Source organism: Dryas octopetala, chromosome 8 (genome assembly GCF_963921425.1).
Source record: "Dryas octopetala chromosome 8, drDryOcto1.1, whole genome shotgun sequence".
NCBI lineage: Eukaryota > Viridiplantae > Streptophyta > Magnoliopsida > Rosales > Rosaceae > Dryas > Dryas octopetala.
This window is the reverse complement of record NC_141373.1, coordinates 13874827-13894076: the sequence shown is the minus strand read 5'-3', so window position 1 is coordinate 13894076 and position 19250 is coordinate 13874827. Positions and strand designations below refer to the sequence as shown.

Genomic DNA, 19250 nt, shown 5'->3' with positions numbered 1-19250 from the left:
ATAAACTAAAACATATTGGTAATATATTAAAAACATGACATGTAAGGATATTTTACAAAACAAAATCACACAATAACAATCTATTTTCTAGCAATATGCAACTAGAATTTAATATTGAAATTTAGAGCTTATTTGGTTTCCAAACTTGCACTTTCAATAATTGAGATTGAGCTTAAAAGCAATCCCACATCAACAAATTACACGAGTTTTCCTTGAGTTCCTAAACAATTTGGATAATCAAATATTAATTCTCATTTAATTTTACAAACATTTAAGAGTAAATTAGAAATACTACAATTATTGCATAAAAATTGAATCCCTAAATTCTTAAATCTCTAAATGGCTAAGAGCATAAAATATAAAAGGGACCAGTGAGGGATGGAGAGAGGCAAAGAGACAAATTTAGGACACTTTTTGTTTTCTTAAATTTAGGAAATTTAAGAAAACAAAAATTTAGGACACTAATTCTTGCATCGATCTGAGTTTGAAGATTTTGTATATCATTATTTGAGAAACCGAGTTCAACATTGAGAATTTCTATGTCATCGAGAATTTGTGGATTTACAGTTTCCATAGTGAATTGAAGATTTTGCAGTGCATACTTAAATCTTGTATGTTTTTTCATCACACTATTAACGACATTATACAACACAGAAAATAGTGAAGACAGTGATTTCAGTGTCATACCCTCGAGCAGTACTCTCAGGTAAGCTGTTTATAAGACCAATTCTTTCATTGATCCGAGTTCGAAGATTATGTATATCATCACTTGAGAAATCGAGTTCAATATTTATAATTTTCATGTCGTCGAGAATCTGTTTACAGTTCCCATCGTGAAGATTTTGTAGTGCAGACTTAAAATCTCGTATGTTTTTTTATCACATTATTAACAACATTATACAACCTAGAAAATAGTGAAGACATGTGAAAAGAGTAGTTCCACTGTCATGATTACTTTATCAAATATGTCATTTTGGCCACCAATTAGGAAATTGCATCACCTATGGCAAAATTGTTGATAAAGTTCAACAAAGATTTTCTTCTTGAAATTAAGACCTACACTTGGAAGACTCACTTACCTTCTAATGATGTTAATTTGCACTAAGCTTGACAAGCTAAATATAGATTTTTTGTAGGGCTTTAATAAGGATAAGTCAGGATTCATCTAGTCAATTGGGATATCAAGCAACGCAAATCTTCTTCTTTCTCAAAAAATTCACTAACATCTTCATGAGAATTATCTAGACAATCATCAGCAAATTCAAACGTTTTGTCTAATATGAAATTATCAAAATTTCAAAAATATCCATTAGATTTTTCTTATTTAAACAATTTCTTCAATCCAAAATCATAAAGTACATCATAAGACACAAAAATTGTATCCTTACTTGGAATCTCCTCATGAATAGAAGATCTAGAGAAATCCATAAGACCAATTTGCTCTTTCTCTTCCTGACATATTTCCTAATTGATTTGATTGATTTGATTAATTATTTCTTCCATATAGTTACTATCCCCCTCTTTAGTCATAGAATCTATAAGCCAACACGTTATTATAACCTCATATTGATCCCAAGTCGCAAAAGCATCAAAATCTACATCTTTGTGAGGAGCAGTGTATTCACCAGTAATAAAACCCCAAAGTCTTTAGTCAGTGATATATGAATGAACACTCTAATAAAACCCCAAAGTCTTTAGTCAGTGATATATGAATGAACACTCTGTACCTACTCAAAATAATTGGAGCCATCAAATATTTTAATTGGTGAAAGACTCTGAAATAAAATCCATTTTAGTAAAGCACAAATAGATACTAAAAGAAAATCTTAATTGATAATAAAAAAAAGTCAATTACCTACAGCAGCAGAGACGGCAACAACAACACATTGGTGAAGAACGGCATCAAAAGACAATATAGATTTTTAGGTAAAATCTTGAAAACCAAGAACAATTGCAACTCAACAGCAACCGTAACAATTTTTATTATGAACATAATAAATTTTACTTCGCCCATATTAATTTTTACATCCCTTGATTGGTTAAACATATGTCTTTCTAACAGAAGCCTGATAGATCTTTCCAAGTTATCAATTTGTTCAGTATAACCAGGCTTGCAGTAAGGGCAACAAAAAATACAGCTACAACATGTTACAAATGCCCCAGTTTTTGCAAAAACAAGCTGACCATAAATTATAGCATACCCTAGAGTAGTACTCCCAGGTACCCATCTCAGGTAAGCTGTTAATAAGACCAATTCTTGCATCGATTCGAGTTCGAAGATTTTGTATATCATCATTTGAGAAACTGAGTTCAACATTGAGAATTTTCATGTCGTCGAGAATCTATGGATTTACAGTTTCCATAGTAAATTGAAGATTTTGCAGTGCAGACTTAAATCTCGTATGTTTTTTCATCACACTATTAACGACATTATACAACGCAGAAAATAGTGAAGACAATGGTTTCACTGTCATACCCTCGAGCAGTACTCTCAGGTAAGCTGTTTATAAGACCAATTCTTTCATTGATCCGAGTTCGAAGATTATGAATATCATCACTTGAGAAATCGAGTTCAACATTTAGAATTTCCATGTCGTCGAGAATCTGTTTACAGTTCTCATCGTGAAGATTTTGTAGTGCAGACTTAAATCTCATATGTTTTTTCATCACATTATTAACAACATTATGCAACCTATAAAATAGTGAAGACATGTGAAGACATGTGAAGAGAGTGGTTCCACTGCCATGATTACTTTATCAAATATGTCATGCCGGCCACCAATTGGGAAATCGCATCACTTATGGCAAAATTGTTGATAAAGTTCAACAAATATTTTCTTTTTGAAATTAAGACCTACACTTAGAACACTCACTTACCTTCTAATGATGTTTGCAATAATCTTGATAAGCTGAACATAGATTTTTTGTGGGGGCTTTAATGAGGATAAATCAAGATTCATCTAGTCAATTAAGACACTATTTGCAGACCTAAATTTCTTGGTGGATTGAGTATGAAGAAGTCTCATGAATTAGACTTGTTTGGCTAAAATTGGATGAAAACTTTTTCAAAATGACCAAGGTATGTGGGCTCAAGTGTTCAATGACAAATTCTTAAAAGATTGTGACATCCTACCTATCCTATCTACTGAGGACCTGTCATATTCTAACTGCTCTAGCACTTGGAGAAGTGTGTTGTATAAGGTTCAAATCATTTCTCAGAGTTTGAAGTGGAGGATTGGGACCGGTAAAAATATCATATTTTGGAAAGACAATTGACTAGGATGTGGGACTCTTGAGAATTTTGCCCTATTTCCCTTTGATGATGACACACTTAGTTGGACTGTTAATGACTCTCTAACAAACTCAGGTTGAAATGTTGAGTGGTTAATGACATGCCTTCCCCTTGAGATTGTTGATAGAATCTTTAGTGTCCATACTGGTTTTAGCAGAGGTTATGAGGATAGATGCATTTGGAGCCTTACCTTTTTAGGGGAATTCTCTGTCAGCTTTGTATAACTTTTTGCTTTTGACCTGGAGAATGAAGCCTTGTCTTGGAGTTTCATCTAGAAGATTAAGATGTCTTCTAAGCTCAAAACCTTAATGTGGTTAGTGGCCCATGATAAAATTATGACTGATGTTCAAAGGCAGAGGAGGAATCTTACTCATGATGCTACTTGTCCTCGATACTTGACTAGTGCTGAGTCTCTTGACCATCTTTTCCGGGGGTGTAAGTTTGCTATGGATGTTTAATATGCTATGGGAATGCATGGTGAGCATGCTCATTCTTTTTCTCTTGGTTTTGTTGACTGAATGACAATAAATCTTAAATCCAATTATGTGAATGTTTTTTGTGTTCCTTAGCCTCTTATTGTCACTGCTTCCTTGTGGTTTATTTGAAAATAGAGGTGCTCTAGCATATTTAATGAAGGTTTTAGTTCCCCTATGTTACCTCTATACATTATCCTCAATTTTGCTCGAAGTGATTTGATGTCAACTATAGGGCTGTTGTTAAGCTTTTTAGACAAGTTGTTCATATTCACTAGATTGCTCCTCATTTGGGTTGGGAGTTGTAAGGGTGAGACTAGCAATTAAGTTGGATGCAAGTGGTTTGATTCAAGATGATGTTGGGACTTGGTTGTCATGGTTTGATTTCAATCTTGGTGCTGGCTCTATTCTTGAAGTAGAGCTTTGGGATATCCTTAAAAGGTTATGTCTTGCATGAGATGGTGGCTATAGACGGATTTTGGTGACAAGTGACTCTAGTACTGCTGTCAGCCTTATTTCTAACCAAGTAGACCTTTCTCATCCTCTTTATAATTTGATTTTTTATGGTAAAAAGATGTTGAGTAAAGATTATGATTGTTCTATTCAATGTATCTTAGGTTTTTTTTCAAATTTGATACCTGAACTATTACCTGTGTCTCAATTAAGTACCTGAACTTTTATTTTGTACCAATATAGTACCTAAGTTGATTTCCGTTAATAAAATTGACGGAAGTGAGTCATATGCTTTGCAGGTGACCACATATCCAAGGTCAGTTTAGTCATTTCATATGACTACTTTAATATCTTCTTAGTCACTGTACATTCATTTGTGGTCAACTGAGGTCAATGAGAAAGAGGAGAACTTAGGGTTCGCGCAACTAGCTACATGATGCATATCCAAATATATGTTTGCATACAACAACCAAGCCTAGCCCTCTATCACATATTTCAATAAACATAGCCTTCTATCTATCACAAAGCCACCAAACATTTGTAACAAAATAGTAATAAGAAAAACAGAGCATTGCTACAACCACTCACTACCCATATCCTAAACCCCATTGCTCACAAAATTTATAATCTACATTTGGCTTATTCTTTTTTCCCAATTAACCACATCAAGAATATCATCACCCAAGAGAAACTAGAAATAGTCATAACACATTTACCCAGGTTCAAATCTTTGAAATTTCTTCTTCCATCAATGGATAGTCAATTGGTTGTCAAGTTGGAATAAAATGGGCTACTTTTTCTCTCTTTTTTCTACAATTTATGTCGTAAATAGGTGAAGTTTGATGGATGGGGGCTTAGTTATGGTGGAAAAGAAGGCGTCAACGCATGAGAGAATGTGGCAATGGTGGGAAAAAGGACAGGCTGGGGAAGAGAGATGATGGGTAAACAATCCCGCTTGAATTGACTAAAAAAGCTTTGGATTTCACAGCTTCCGATAATTTTATTAACGGAAATCAACTTAGGTACTACATTGGTACAAAATAAAAGTTCAGGTACTTAATATGGACAAATAAAAGTTCAGGTATTTAATTGGGACACGGGATTCAGGCACCAAATTTGAAAAAAACCCATGTATCTTTAGAATAGGGACGGATCCACGTTGTGGCCTAGGAGGGCTAAAGCCCACCCAAAAAAAAAATACCTACTTTTCAGCCCAGCCCACCCAATAAAATAAAAAAAGTTTCTTTTACTGGTATGGTCAGTGCTGTCTGCCTATCCCCTTGTCACTAACTTTCTGCCTCTCTCCAAGACTCCAAGTCTCCATCGTTCTCTGCCTTTTTCTATGGTAAGCGGGTGGTTAGGTGAGCGGGGAATTCCTCGCTCTATGGTGAGCGAGTACCCAATTCTCCGCTCACCTAACCACCCGCTCACTACAGAGCGAAAAATTCAATGATCGGGACCGTCTATTTTTTAAATCTATCTTTAAGGGTCATTCCTGTAAAAAATCAGCCAAATCGATAATTATTTGGTTTTCCAAACTTTGCAGACAAATACAATTTGTCGGATAAGGTTGAAATGATGTTGACAGTAATACCCTGGCTAAATAGTTTTCGATTTGGCTGAATTTTTGCAAGGGTAATCTTTTAATGATGCTATAAAATATGGATGGTTTCGATCATTGAAATTCGTTGCTGGGTAATTAGGTGAGCGGAGAATTCTCCACTCTATGGTGAACAATTGATCATTTCTGCATTACTGTATATGTATATATATATATTTATATTTTTTGGCCAAAAAGCCTAAATATAAATATATAATATACATCATATTTGCACAAACAATACAAAAGTGTACAGCACCCAAAATCCAGAAGAAAATAAAAATAAAAGGAAGGGTCATAATCAAATAAAATTATGTTACTAAGTATTACTTGGCTTCATTATCAGGAGAGTCCAAGATCCGGACCCTTCGTAATGCCTCTCAAATCGGAATGCTGCTTATCAAAAAAAAAAAAAAAAAAAATCGGAATGCTGGATGGTCCTGTTTCAGTTTCCAACTTTATGTTTTTTTTCAATATTTTATTGATATCTATATAAAAATAGAATCCAACAATTTATTAAATTATTAATTAAAATCATAAAGGGAAGGGAGAACTTGGACCGAATCTGAGGTGGGTTTGGTGTGGGCCCCCACGTACTCAAGCCCAGATTTTGACTGAAAACGGGGTTGCCCACGGTCACGTCCCTTTCCACGTTGTAGCGCCAAGGCGTTTTGACTGCGTGCGGGCAGCGGTCAGCACCGTTCGGGCAGCTCTCTCTCCTTTTGCACTCTCACTCTCTCTCTCTCTCTCTCTCTCACTTCTTTCTCTGTGTGTGCGCACGCCTCACTCAAAAAAAGAGAGCGAGGAAAAAAAAAAGAACAAAAGAAAAACAGAGAAAGATAATAATCCCACGCAAACACTCAGACAGAGAGAGAGAGCAAAAGGGGAAGTTTGGCAAAAAGGGGGAGCAGAGAAAGAGAATAAAATGTTTGAAAATGTGTGATTTTTTTTATGGGTTCCTTTGGAGGGTGAGATCAGGCTTTTGATTTTGGTTGAGTGGGTGAAATTTGTGATTTTGGGAAGTGGGTAATGGTGGGTTTGTTAGGGTCAGATTCGTGAGCTAGGATTTTGGCAATCTGAGTTGTGGGTTTTTGCGGGGAGGTGGTGGTGGTGGGGTTTCTGTGATGGTGTGTTTGGGTGTGATATACCATATGGATCTGAGACTTGTGAAAAACAAGTGAGATGGAGAGGAAGGTTGGGAATTCACTTTGTCTCTGGTTGATCTTGGTGGCTCATCCACTATGGATGACAATGGTAGTTGCTAATATGGAAGGTGTGTAGTTGTTGCTTTATTTGGCTAGCTCACTCCGGCTGTTTTTCGTTTCCTCATTTTATTCCCTTTCGAATTTGTTTTTGTTTTCTGGATATTATGAGGTTCTGGAAATGGGTTTGTTTTCTTTTCTTTTTTATTTCTTGTAAAATTTGTTGGGGGTAGTGGAATTGGGTATGCTCATTTAAGTTTGGTTACTTACTTTGTTCTGGGTGCTGAAAAACATTTATGAATCTTGAATATTGGGGTGTTTATTTATTTATTTTATTATGCTTTTGATTTGTTGACATAACTATTAAATTAGATGAAATTGTAGCTGATCCTAGTGTGATAGACAAAGCAAAGCCTTGAAAGTTGTACAAATTTATGGCTTCTATTGGCATTTCAGTTGCTATAACTTAAGTAGTTGATATTAAGTGCCACATTTGGTTCTCTGAATACGAATTTATGGTTTGTGTTGGTTGGGAAAAACCTCTATTTTTCTTTTTTAAGAAAATTCATGAGCCAATAAGACTCTGAGGACCATAGTTTCTTTCTGTAGGCCTTTTTTTAATAACTTCTCTACCATGGTCAAAGAAGTCTTGAACCCACAAAACTTTATGCTTGAAAACCCACTTCCACAATTTGTTTGTTTTTTTGACCAGTTGTGAGTGAACGAGTTTAAAAGAGGAGTACATGTTATTTGCTTTGTAAATCAAGTCCTGCAAATTTGGAAAACTTGTATGTCTACTACTGTATAAGCATTATATGTTACATTAAGTTCTTTGGCATAAAGGTTTTATTATCTGTTTCTGGACATTCTAGATTAGTGTACTTCTCAAAATGCAAAGGTCTTGGTCTGATATGTAACTATGTTGTATCTTTCAAGTGTGTTACGGTTTACAGTATGCAACAAACTAATTTTCTTCTATTTTCAAACAGGTGATGCTTTGCATAGTCTAAGGACCAACTTGGACGACCCTAACAATGTCCTGCAAAGTTGGGATCCTACTCTTGTCAACCCGTGTACATGGTTTCATGTCACATGCAACAATGAAAATAGCGTCATAAGAGTGTATGTGTCTCATCTTTGACGTCTTCAAAGTTCATGCTCATTTTATTAGCTGTTAATGTTTTTGTATCACTTCTATTAGGAAGAATTCATGATGCTTTGTTTTATGTGTAATCTCAGTGATCTTGGAAACGCGGCCTTGTCTGGTGCACTTGTTCCACAGCTTGGCCTTCTCAAGAATTTACAATATTTGTAAGTTACTTTGATCCTGTGTTTTTGTGTTACATTCTTTTTCCTGAGTGTTGTTAGTCCTAATGGAGTTATTTCTCTTTACTTCCTGTTTGTCTTTGTACTTAATTATTTGATTTTTCTGCATATAAAAGAAGTGTATTTAGCAGCTAAGCACAAGGGGGCATTATGAACTCAATATCTACCTAGGCCATGGCTCAAGTGATTGGTGGAAGGTTAGCGTGGGATAATATTCTTGCCATTAGGATGATCCTTCATTTCACTGGAAACATTAATACTATGAACCTTAAGATCATGGTTGTCAGTTGTGTTAGAAAACAGAAGCAGAGGTAGAATAGGATGACAAACATGATGTGTGCAGGTACATTGAATTCCTGGAATGAATACAATTAGGTTGTATAATGAAATAAGCACCTAGCCCGCTCTTTGTATCATTTGCTTGTGTGGCCATGGTATCTACTTAGAGTGAAGGACCAAAAGTTATGAAAATTCAAGAAGTATTAATGGCAAATAGGTCCCCCACCCAGAAAGGGGCTTGTAAAAATGACAAGTAGAGTTGGCCTTGTATATTTTACAACTGGATGAAACTGTATAAAGCTGCTATATAATTTCGCAGATTGCATGGTGAGCATGGTCAACTTATGATTCAATTTATTTTACATAATACAATAAGGAGGATTGTAAGTGATTACTCGCGCTTGTGTGGTGTATTTTATACTTGGATGAAAACTATATACCAAAGCAGATAGCTACATGGACTGATTAAAAAAATATAAGGTTTTTTAATCAAGTTAAAATGAACGTAGATCAACTCCAAACTTAATCTATTTATTGGTTGGATTTTGGTTGATAGTACTTTTTGAATCAAAATTTTAGCAGAAACTTCTTTGTTTAAGGTGGTTTAGGTCAAACTTTGGAAGTTCTATATCGACACAGTTTCTGGTTACACACCATTTGTGAACAATGAGATTTGGCTTCATGTACAGATCTGTTTTTTTTTTTTTTTTTAAGTATTCATGCTTTTTTCAGTTCACAATCTTTAAGTGTGTCGTATAATGTTCTCAAAATCTGTTATCTCACTTTTGTTCAATGTTCTCAAAATATGTTAACTGGTTTGTTCTTTTTTTTTTTTTTTGGCTCCTTCTTGTCCAGAACATAAATATTGTCTATTAGAAGCTGTATTCTTTGGTATTAAACTTGCAATTCAATAGTAGCTATGTTGTTACACTGGAAAATACGTGCACACTTTTATTTATGTCCAACATTGGAACCCATTTTTGTGCCAGATGTTTGATTTGGGATGTTCATCTTTTACCCATTCAGTGAGTTATTCATTGGAGTTGGATTTTTGGGGAAAAACACACTGTAACACTGTGCACATGCCCAAACCCAAAGAAAGTGTTTGGTCCAATATCCAATTATCTGGAAATCACTGATGATATTATCTAGCACTCTTACTTTTCTGTAGACATACATGCTTTCAGATCATAATCTAGATATTCCAAAAGGTGTAGTAACTTAAAACTTTGATGTTGAATATGTTCATAATGATTCATTTTCCAGATGTACTAATGAACCCAAAACGAAAAAGAATAATGAGATCTACCAATTACTTTTCTTATGGTTTATTTCCCCAATCCATCTTATATTATTGTAAACTTTCCCTGATCTATTAAATATTGTTGGTATTTTTAATGACAGGGAACTCTACAGTAATAACATAAGTGGACCAATTCCAAGTGAACTGGGAAATCTAACCAGCTTGGTGAGCTTGGATCTTTATTTGAATAGTTTTACCGGTCAAATCCCAGACACCTTGGGCAAGCTGTCAAAACTCCGATTCCTGTGGGTATACTTATCTTTGACCTTATTTCTTTAATGTCCATGTTGTAGACATACATGTCATGTCATGCGAGTGATTTCTGGCTTGTATTCTGAGGGCCTAACATAGAGTACATGGGTCAAAGAGTAAGAGACAAATTAAACAAGTCTTAAGGAGATATCTCTTGGCATTGAAAAATACAATTTTATTTGATAAATATCTTTTTGTCATTTTATCTGTTATTGGGAAATGGAAAAAGGCAAAAATATATGCCATAATATTTTGAAATTCAAGTACATAACAAAACATATATGAAATTCACTGCTTCATGTTTAAGATTCTAAAGGTACATATATTGATAAAATAATTAATGCACTTGATTGGTGAATAGTGCAAAAGTAGGAGATTAAATTGATTTGATATAAAAATAAATATAAAATAAAGTTATTGGCTTCTATCCTTGAACTGCCTATCCCCATGCTGTTGATGGCATAAAGGAGCCTAAGTTCAATGTTTTGTGTGTCTTCAAGATTACACAAACATATATCAGATCAGGTATATATACATATACATATATACATGCATACATATACTTGTATAAAACCTTATGCTTGTTCTGTTGTAACAGACTAGCATAAATAATTTATAGTTTTCTTATCCTTATATGATTCAAGGGAGTACTATTCATTGATTGATTATAGATCTTAACATTTATTTTCTTGGAACTTTTGTGTAAGGATAGCCGGCTTAACAACAACAGCCTGGTGGGACCCATTCCCATGTCATTGACTAATATCTCCTCACTTCAAGTATTGTGAGTGCTAGTTTGATCTTAGTATTCTGTTTTCATAACTCTCTCTCTCTCTCTCTCTCTCTCTCTCTCTCTCTCTCTCTCTCTCTCTCGTTCATTGGAAGAATTATATGTTCTGATGTTGCATTGTGAAATGCAGGGATCTATCAAATAACCGCCTCTCAGGAGAAGTTCCAGACAATGGCTCCTTCTCCTTATTCACTCCCATAAGGTTTTTTTGTTAATGCCTGAACTTTCTTGCCATTTCTGATTCTGATTTTGACGATATGCTGAATGATTGTTTTTCATCATTTGCAGTTTTGCTAATAACTTGAATCTATGTGGCCCAGTAACTGGACGCCCCTGCCCAGGATCTCCTCCATTTTCACCTCCCCCACCTTTTGTCCCACCACCTCCAATTTCAACACCAGGTGATCTTCCTATTGCTGAATATAAAATTTTAGGGTTATAGATGAGTCTTAAATATAGGAGCATGCCTTCATCCTGAGGCTATGTGGCAAGTTTTCACCCAGAAGCATGACCTGGTCCTACATTTCACATCTATATTTAGCCTGGTTGTTATTGTTAAGTTCATTGTTTTTCTATTGTCTTTGTGAAGTTTTATTTAAGTAGTAGTTGCAATAGCTGGCCTGCTGGGAGCTTTATAGCATCCTTTATCTGCAAAGGTTATCATATTTCATCTTTAGCTGGCATATTTCTTCTTTTCAGCACTAGTTATTTTTCAGTTCCAGAGTTGAATAAGATGCACTATCCTTCTGAACATTAAATTTGATGAAGTAGTTGGCATAACCTTTCTATTGGGCTATAAAACTTTGAGTAGGTGTTATTTAATCTTTATTTTCAACATCATTACAGGAGGGAATAGTGCCACTGGGGCTATTGCTGGTGGAGTTGCTGCTGGTGCTGCTTTACTATTTGCTGCCCCTGCAATTGCATTTGCATGGTGGCGCCGGAGGAAGCCGCAAGAATTTTTCTTTGATGTACCTGGTTAGTAAATATAACTGAAATGCGGGTCAATTTCGCTTTAATGGTTTGTTTAAATCTATCTACATCTCTTTGCAGCGGAGGAGGATCCTGAAGTACATCTGGGGCAGCTTAAGAGGTTTTCTTTGCGAGAATTACAAGTTGCAACAGATAGTTTTAGCAACAAAAACATTTTGGGGAGAGGTGGATTTGGTAAGGTCTACAAAGGGCGCCTAGCAGATGGTTCACTGGTCGCTGTGAAAAGACTGAAAGAAGAGCGCACACCTGGTGGAGAGTTGCAGTTTCAAACAGAAGTAGAGATGATCAGCATGGCTGTGCATCGAAATCTTCTTCGGTTGCGTGGGTTCTGTATGACACCAACTGAACGGTTACTTGTTTATCCTTATATGGCTAATGGGAGTGTTGCCTCATGTTTAAGAGGTAGAGCTTCATTCCATTTAAATGCACTTTAAATAATGCTTTACTGCTTGCATGAGGGCAGCTTCCTTTGTCTTATTGGTTTTGTGCTTGTTTATTGAGTATTGACTTTCACAGTCTAACAATTGTTTTCTGATTGTACATATCTTCCCCAATATGTTGTGATAACTGTGCAAATTTCCAGAAGGAATGACTTTTTGTGTTGAATCATTTATTCATGCCGTTATTTATGCATTCTTCTAGAACGCCCACCATCCCAACCACCTCTTGACTGGCCAACTCGGAAGCGAATTGCATTGGGATCTGCAAGGGGTCTTTCTTATTTGCATGATCACTGTGACCCAAAGATTATTCATCGTGATGTGAAAGCTGCAAACATTTTGCTGGATGAGGAGTTTGAAGCTGTTGTTGGAGACTTTGGGTTGGCTAAACTTATGGACTATAAAGACACCCACGTCACTACTGCTGTACGTGGCACAATTGGACATATAGCTCCAGAGTACCTCTCTACAGGGAAGTCTTCTGAGAAAACTGATGTTTTCGGTTATGGTATCATGCTTCTGGAGCTTATCACTGGTCAGAGGGCCTTCGATCTTGCTCGGCTTGCAAATGATGATGATGTGATGTTGCTTGATTGGGTATGTATCTGTTCCATTATCACCCATGTTCATGAATTCACTTTACTTCTGCCATTATTTTTGAGCTAATGCCATCAGTAAATAATTTCTTGGACCGTAGGGGTGAAGTTCCACTGTAGGTTTGTATCTCTATATTATCTACTTTCAAGTAAAACTTTAGAAACCAACAGGCTTTGTCTTGATATCCATCCTTGGAATGGAGGTCAGGATTATTGAGAGTATCAACCTTCGGAGGTAGGGTAGGAATGCTTAGCCATATTTTTAAGGTCACAAAGTGAACTTTTCTTATGTATAGCAATAAAATATAGACATTGAGAGAACGCAAATGAAAATTAATATGGTGAAGATGATGCTGTTACCCAAATATGCAAATCTCAACATAACATATTGAGGGAAGGGGAAGAGATGGCATTTTTTTCCTTGTGATTTATATATTTGGCTAACCATATGGAGGTTCAGTACAGAACATTTAGAAGAATTAAGACTCTGGCTCCAGTTTATAGGTTGTACCAACAACTGTAGGATGAAGTAATCAAACTCATACTGGATAGTTTTCCTTAAATTTTTATGCCGAATTAAATGGAAGGTGCTAAAAGGTTGCAGATGTCTATCATTGCCGTTTGTTAAAATTGAATTAGAAGTTAAAATCAAGAGCTAACTGCACAAAACATTTGTATGATGTACCTGCTTGTTGCTTTGATATTTGTTTCCCCATTTAGATGCTGCGCCTTGCTTAACTCTCTTTTAGATATTTAGAGAACAATGATTAACAATCTGGTGTCTGGGGTTCTCAGGATTGTTAAAAGAGACTGAAATATGAAATTTCTTCAACATCTGATACATCTGAGTGCTTTATCAGGTGAAAGGACTGCTGAAAGAGAAAAAGCTAGAAATGCTGGTTGATCCTGATCTCCAGAGCAATTATATAGAAGCTGAGGTAGAGCAGCTAATTCAAGTTGCACTGCTCTGCACCCAAGGCTCTCCAATGGACCGGCCCAAGATGTCAGAAGTAGTGAGAATGCTTGAAGGTGATGGCTTGGCAGAAAGATGGGATGAGTGGCAAAAGGTCGAAGTGCTCCGCCAGGAAGTGGAGTTAGCTCCTCATCCGAATTCTGATTGGATTGTTGACTCAACAGAAAATTTGCATGCAGTTGAGTTATCTGGTCCAAGGTGACCTTGGCATGGTAGCAGTGGAAAAAAAGGGAATTATTTTCAACTTAATTTTTTTAACTATAATTTTTTTTTTCTTCTTTGATGACAATATCCTGATTAATGTATCTTGTAAGTCCATTCTGCATTTTATTCGTTACACTTGTGCATATGAGTTGCTTTACTAAGGTGCAATTTGTATCATCTGCTGCAGTTTGACAAACAGACAAAGCCATATTTTTATATATAAGAAGCTGTGGCAGTTTAATCATTTGTGCTCTGCATAATTATGCCAGTGGTTGAATTTTTGTTTCATTGGGACATCTACTCCTGGAATGAACTCTCTTGAAGTTTACTTCAAGTTTTGATGGTTAAATTTTAATTGAATGAACTTGCAGGCAGAAGTTAAGTTGATGACCCAGAAAATATGTTTATATAATGCATTGCTGTGAACACTGTCAATAGAGCAATGCTTGGGTCCTCAGGACCAATTTTGTCCTCATGGTCAATCAAATGAGTTTATAATAGGGTTTACCATCCCAACTCTATCTTCTCTTTTATGGTGGAGCTTATTTGATTGACCATGAGGATAAAGTTGGTCCTCAAGCATGAGGATCCACGCATTGCTCATGATTTATTTCTCGGTAGTTAAAATGGATGAATTTCTGCCTTTGGGGTCTTAAAAAATGAATGGATCACTGCATTTCAGTTATGTTATTGATGTCTTTTTTTTTTTTTTTGGCCAATGGATGTTATTGATGTCTTAGTTATGAATTAACTTTTCTATTGTGCATGGCCAAAACAAAAACTTTTCTATTGTGCATTCATTTTTGGTGGCAACACTGTCTAATTTGTTATATAAATAACAAAATTTAAATTTTCTATTGTGCATTTATTGTTTTGTAATATTGTTAAATAAAGATCAAAATTCAACAATTAAAAGAAAAAAGACAGCATAGTGATTAGTGAGTAATAATTGCAAAGTAGTGGGGTTTTAACTGCTTGTCTTTTTCCACTTTTTTTAAGTAATTGTTTAATTTTTTAATTTTGTCCCTTAAAAATATGGTTATATTATGCTAATTATTTTGTTAAATAAGGTCATTTTAAGCAATCCTATTTTAGAAAATTACATTAAAATCAATCAAACCTTTCTAAATACTAAAATAGTCAATGTAGACTTTTTTTAACCATAATGGTCAATGGGTTTTAATATTCTCTTTCATAATGGTCAATGGGCCCAAACCTAATTGCTTATGTCAACCATTTTAAGTTGCATGAATTACCTAATTTGTCCTTACCTTCTCCCATGTATACACCCGGCGAAATTCAATAACTTTTATTTGTTTTTTTCAACAAAGAAATGTTCTCAATGGCTGAGTTGGTATCCAAAGTACAACCCCACTCTCTTTGGATCCTCTCTCTCTCTTTCTTTTTTAAAGTATTGTAATTAATTATGTAATTAGAATATCGTGTGTGTGTGTGAGAAAAAGAGAGAGAGGGAGAGAGTGGGGGTTTGGCTCAAATATGTTGATTGTCACATAGTCACCAATTTAAAAATAATAACTGTGTGATAGTTACCAATTCAAAAACGATAATTGTTACATATTTACTAATTAAAAAACGTTATCTGTCACACAGTTACAATTCAAAAACTGTGACTGTCACACAGTTACCAATTAAAAAATGGTAATTGTCACACATTAATTACCAATTTTAGTATGTTAATTACAGTGAATTAACGTTAATGATAGTAGGGGTGGGCATCGTTCAGGGTGGTCGAGTTGGGACCCAACCCACCGACCGTCTGAGAGGCTCAGGTTGCAGTTTTTTTAGCCCGTAACCTCCCAAATAGTAGGCAGTCGACTGGGTTGTGCCAGACTTGGGTTCAATTAGAGTCGATAATGACGATGAGAAGAGAAATCTGGTGCCAACATCGCTGAAATTCGGCAAAAGCTGAGTCAGAAAGGAAAGAGAGAGCAAGAAGACTGAAGAAGAAGTCAAAAAGACTGAAAATGAGAGTGAGGAGGAGGAGAAGAGAAGCTTGGTAAGTGAAAATATGGGGACTGGCTAGCGGCTAGGTCTATGAAAATATCAGATGAAGAGTGAGAAGGATGAGGGATAAGAGGAGAAAAAATATATATATTATTTAATTGTGTGGGCGGGTCGGTTTTCTAACGGTTAGTGGAGGCCTAAAGCCGAAACCGGACCATTTATAGTCGGGTTGGGCTCCCATTTACTAGCAAGCTAGGCCGTGTTGATGTGGACCTGACCCAACCCAACCCGACCAGTCGGGTCGGGTTGATCGGGTTTGCACCCACCCTTAAATGGTAGTTAGTTTCTTTAATCTAAAATTGTCACATATCAGTTTGTGGTTGTTATTGACAATTTCTAAAAATTGAATATTGCTTATGTCATTAACGTGTCAAGCTTGTGGTTATTGACTTTTTTGTAATTTTTAAAAATTGGACACTGCTAACATCAGCAGCATGTCAGCACAGTGGCAAGATTTGTAAATTCCTTTTTATTTTTTGTTCCATTATTACTGTGCCTTTTTGTTACTTCATTTTAGTTGATGCACATTATTGTATAATTCATTGACCATTTTGATATTTGAAATTATTTTTTTTGTTTTTCTGTAATTGGCCCATCTTTTTTTTGGTGAAGTTGGTAACACCAAAATTCTCTTTTGGCTTAATAATAGTATAGATGGACTTCAAAATGTGTGGATTATTAGTTTGTGGTCTTCTTCTGCTTGGGTGGTTCACAAATCTGGCACAAGCTATCATTAAACCATCTAAACCACAAACCTAATGCACAAACTTGGGAATTAGTAGTTGTTATAGGCCTTGGAATGCTGCTGCCACTGGCGGTAGTGGGCCTTGAGTTAGTGGTAGAATGTTGCTGGTACTGGCAGTAGTGGGTTTTCAACAGTATAACTAGTTGGGCTTCGTAAGCCCACTGGCCGTAGTGCGTAGACGACTATTGGTGGGGAACAACTGATTTGGTAGTAATGATTGGCCTTAAAATATTAGGGTAAATCGGTAGGTAATAAAGATGCTGATTTGATCAAAGGAATTCTAAAAAGCACCTTTTCTTTTGCTTTCTACACCCCACATGATCAATATTATTTGTTTTCGGCTTTTTTACAAATCACATCAGGGCTATACCCGGTTTACAAGTCACCATATAAATAAAAAATTAAAGCAATCTACCACCTGAATTAAAAAAATTTACAATCTATCTACCTCCGTCTAAGTCCGTCAATTTTTCTATTAAAAAACAAGGGCATTTTAGTTTTTTCAAGTAAATTTTAAGGAATATTTAATTTTTTTTAATCCACATCAAATATGTTTAAGAGTTATATTATTTATACCCTAAAATATTTTTTCTATACCCAAATAGAGGGGGTGGGGGGGGGGGGGAGGATGGGTGAGCTGAAAAGATTAAAATATCTTTATTTTTAATAGAAAAATTGACAAACTTGAACGGGAAGTGGATAGATTGCAAAATTTTTTTAATTTAAATGATAGATTGCTTCAATCTTTTATTTAAGTGGTGACTTGCAAATCGAAATATAGTCTGAGTAGATGATTTGTAAAAAAGTCTTTATTTTCTAAAACTTCTTATATGGAGTTTAGAAAGAAAACAATGTGGTTTTTTTTTTTTTTTTTTTATTTCTCTGGACCGAATTGGTGTGAATCACCATTTCTCTTATATTGAGAATCAACGCACCAAAATAATTGGGTCATGAAAACATAGACAGACGAAACCCAATAAGAGAAATCATGATTCGAATCAAATGACAATTCTGTAGTGCTTTCCTATGACATTTTCGCCTAAAAGGGGAATGCAAAATTGTAATTATTCTCATTATTATGTTTGGTAATAATGCTCTAGACTTGCATTGCGAAATAAAAAAAGGGTTGAAAACAAGAACAAGTTTTAACACTTTGCCTTGAAGATTGCCAATTTGCCACTCATTCACAATCAAGTCCATTTATGAAGTAAACCTTCAAGATTGCCCCCCTCATTATAATTCCCCAAAAATTTAAAACATGCATTTTATATTTCCAAACATGGTTTTACTTTTACACATTACACCATACCCAAAAAACAAAAAAACAAAAAAATCAAAATAAAATAGTAAAACCCAAATATTAAAAAAAAAAAAAAAAAAATGAAGAGCAAATGGGATCCAGTTATAAATTGAGCTTTATATCACCCAAATCAAGCTGAGCAGCAATTTCCTCAAGCTGCTTCTTGACACTCATGTCAATAAGCTTGGACCCAGAGTTCCCATACCTGACCGTGAACCCTGCAACCAAGGTCGGATCGATGACCGACTTGATCCTCACGTTCTTGGCACCCGTCAGCTTCTGCACCTGCTTCGCAATCTGGGCCAGGTGCTGCGGCTCCAGCTTCACCACCGAGCTCACGGTGGCGAGCTCCGTGTCGGTGATCTTGTTGTACACCACCTCGAACTCCTTGACGACGTCGTTTATGATGTCGATGCGCTTGGCGTCGACGAGGACGTTGAGGAAGTTGACGGTGTGGGGCAGGAGGGTGGAGGACTTGGCGATCTCGTCGAGGACTTGGCGTTTCTTGTCGAGGCCGATGGTGGGGTTGGTGAAGAAGTCGAAGACGGGGCGTTCGGAGAAGAGTTTTTCGAGTTTTTCCACGTCGGCGGCGGTGGTCTCGAGGGTGCTGCTGGAGTTGGCCACTTGGGCGAGGGCCGTGGCGTAGCTGGAGGCGGCGGAGGCGGACATTCGGGCTCCGGCGGCTCCGGCTCCGCGGCGGACGGCGGAGGAGAGCTTGAGAGGGGTGAAGGTGGAGGAGAAGGAGAAGGAGAGGGTGGAGGTTCTTGGTGTCAGTGTGGAGGAGAGTTGTGGTGGGGTTTTGGATTGGAGTGAGATTGGGGTGTTTTGGAGGGTCGCCATTGGAGAGTGAATGAATGGAATGGCTCTCTCTCTCTCTCTCTCTCTCTCTCTCTCTCTCAGTTGTTGGTTGAGAGTCTTGAGACTTGAGAGAAGTGGAAATTGGAAAGTGGTTTGGGGATATGATATTGAGGATGGACGGTTGGGATGGTGAAGAAGGAAGTGAT

At 36.3% G+C, this 19250-nt stretch overlaps 2 protein-coding genes across 3 annotated transcripts; one reads left to right on the top strand and one right to left on the bottom strand.

Moving 5' to 3' along the window:
- The first annotated feature begins 6600 nt into the window (after positions 1-6600).
- SERK2 (somatic embryogenesis receptor-like kinase 2) lies at positions 6601-14439 on the top strand. 2 transcript variants are annotated; one of them, XM_086253711.1, is made up of 11 exons: positions 6601-7091; positions 8010-8142; positions 8260-8331; positions 10030-10173; positions 10893-10964; positions 11101-11172; positions 11259-11371; positions 11817-11948; positions 12024-12365; positions 12606-13000; positions 13860-14439. In XM_086253711.1, exons 1-11 carry the CDS (start codon positions 7001-7003, stop codon positions 14172-14174), a joined length of 1881 nt encoding a protein of 626 aa, XP_086109837.1. In that variant the 5' UTR covers positions 6601-7000; the 3' UTR covers positions 14175-14439. The 2 variants fall into 2 exon arrangements, with proteins under 2 accessions (XP_086109837.1, XP_086109838.1); XM_086253712.1 differs by lacking the exons at positions 6601-7091; positions 8010-8142; positions 8260-8331 and having other exon boundaries at positions 10059-10177.
- Positions 14440-18196: 3757 nt separating this feature from the next.
- Positions 18197-19178, bottom strand: ATPD (F-type H+-transporting ATPase subunit delta). Its single transcript, XM_086253713.1, has one exon. It carries the CDS (start codon positions 19084-19086, stop codon positions 18349-18351), a length of 738 nt encoding a protein of 245 aa, XP_086109839.1. The 5' UTR covers positions 19087-19178; the 3' UTR covers positions 18197-18348.
- Positions 19179-19250: the final 72 nt, after the last annotated feature.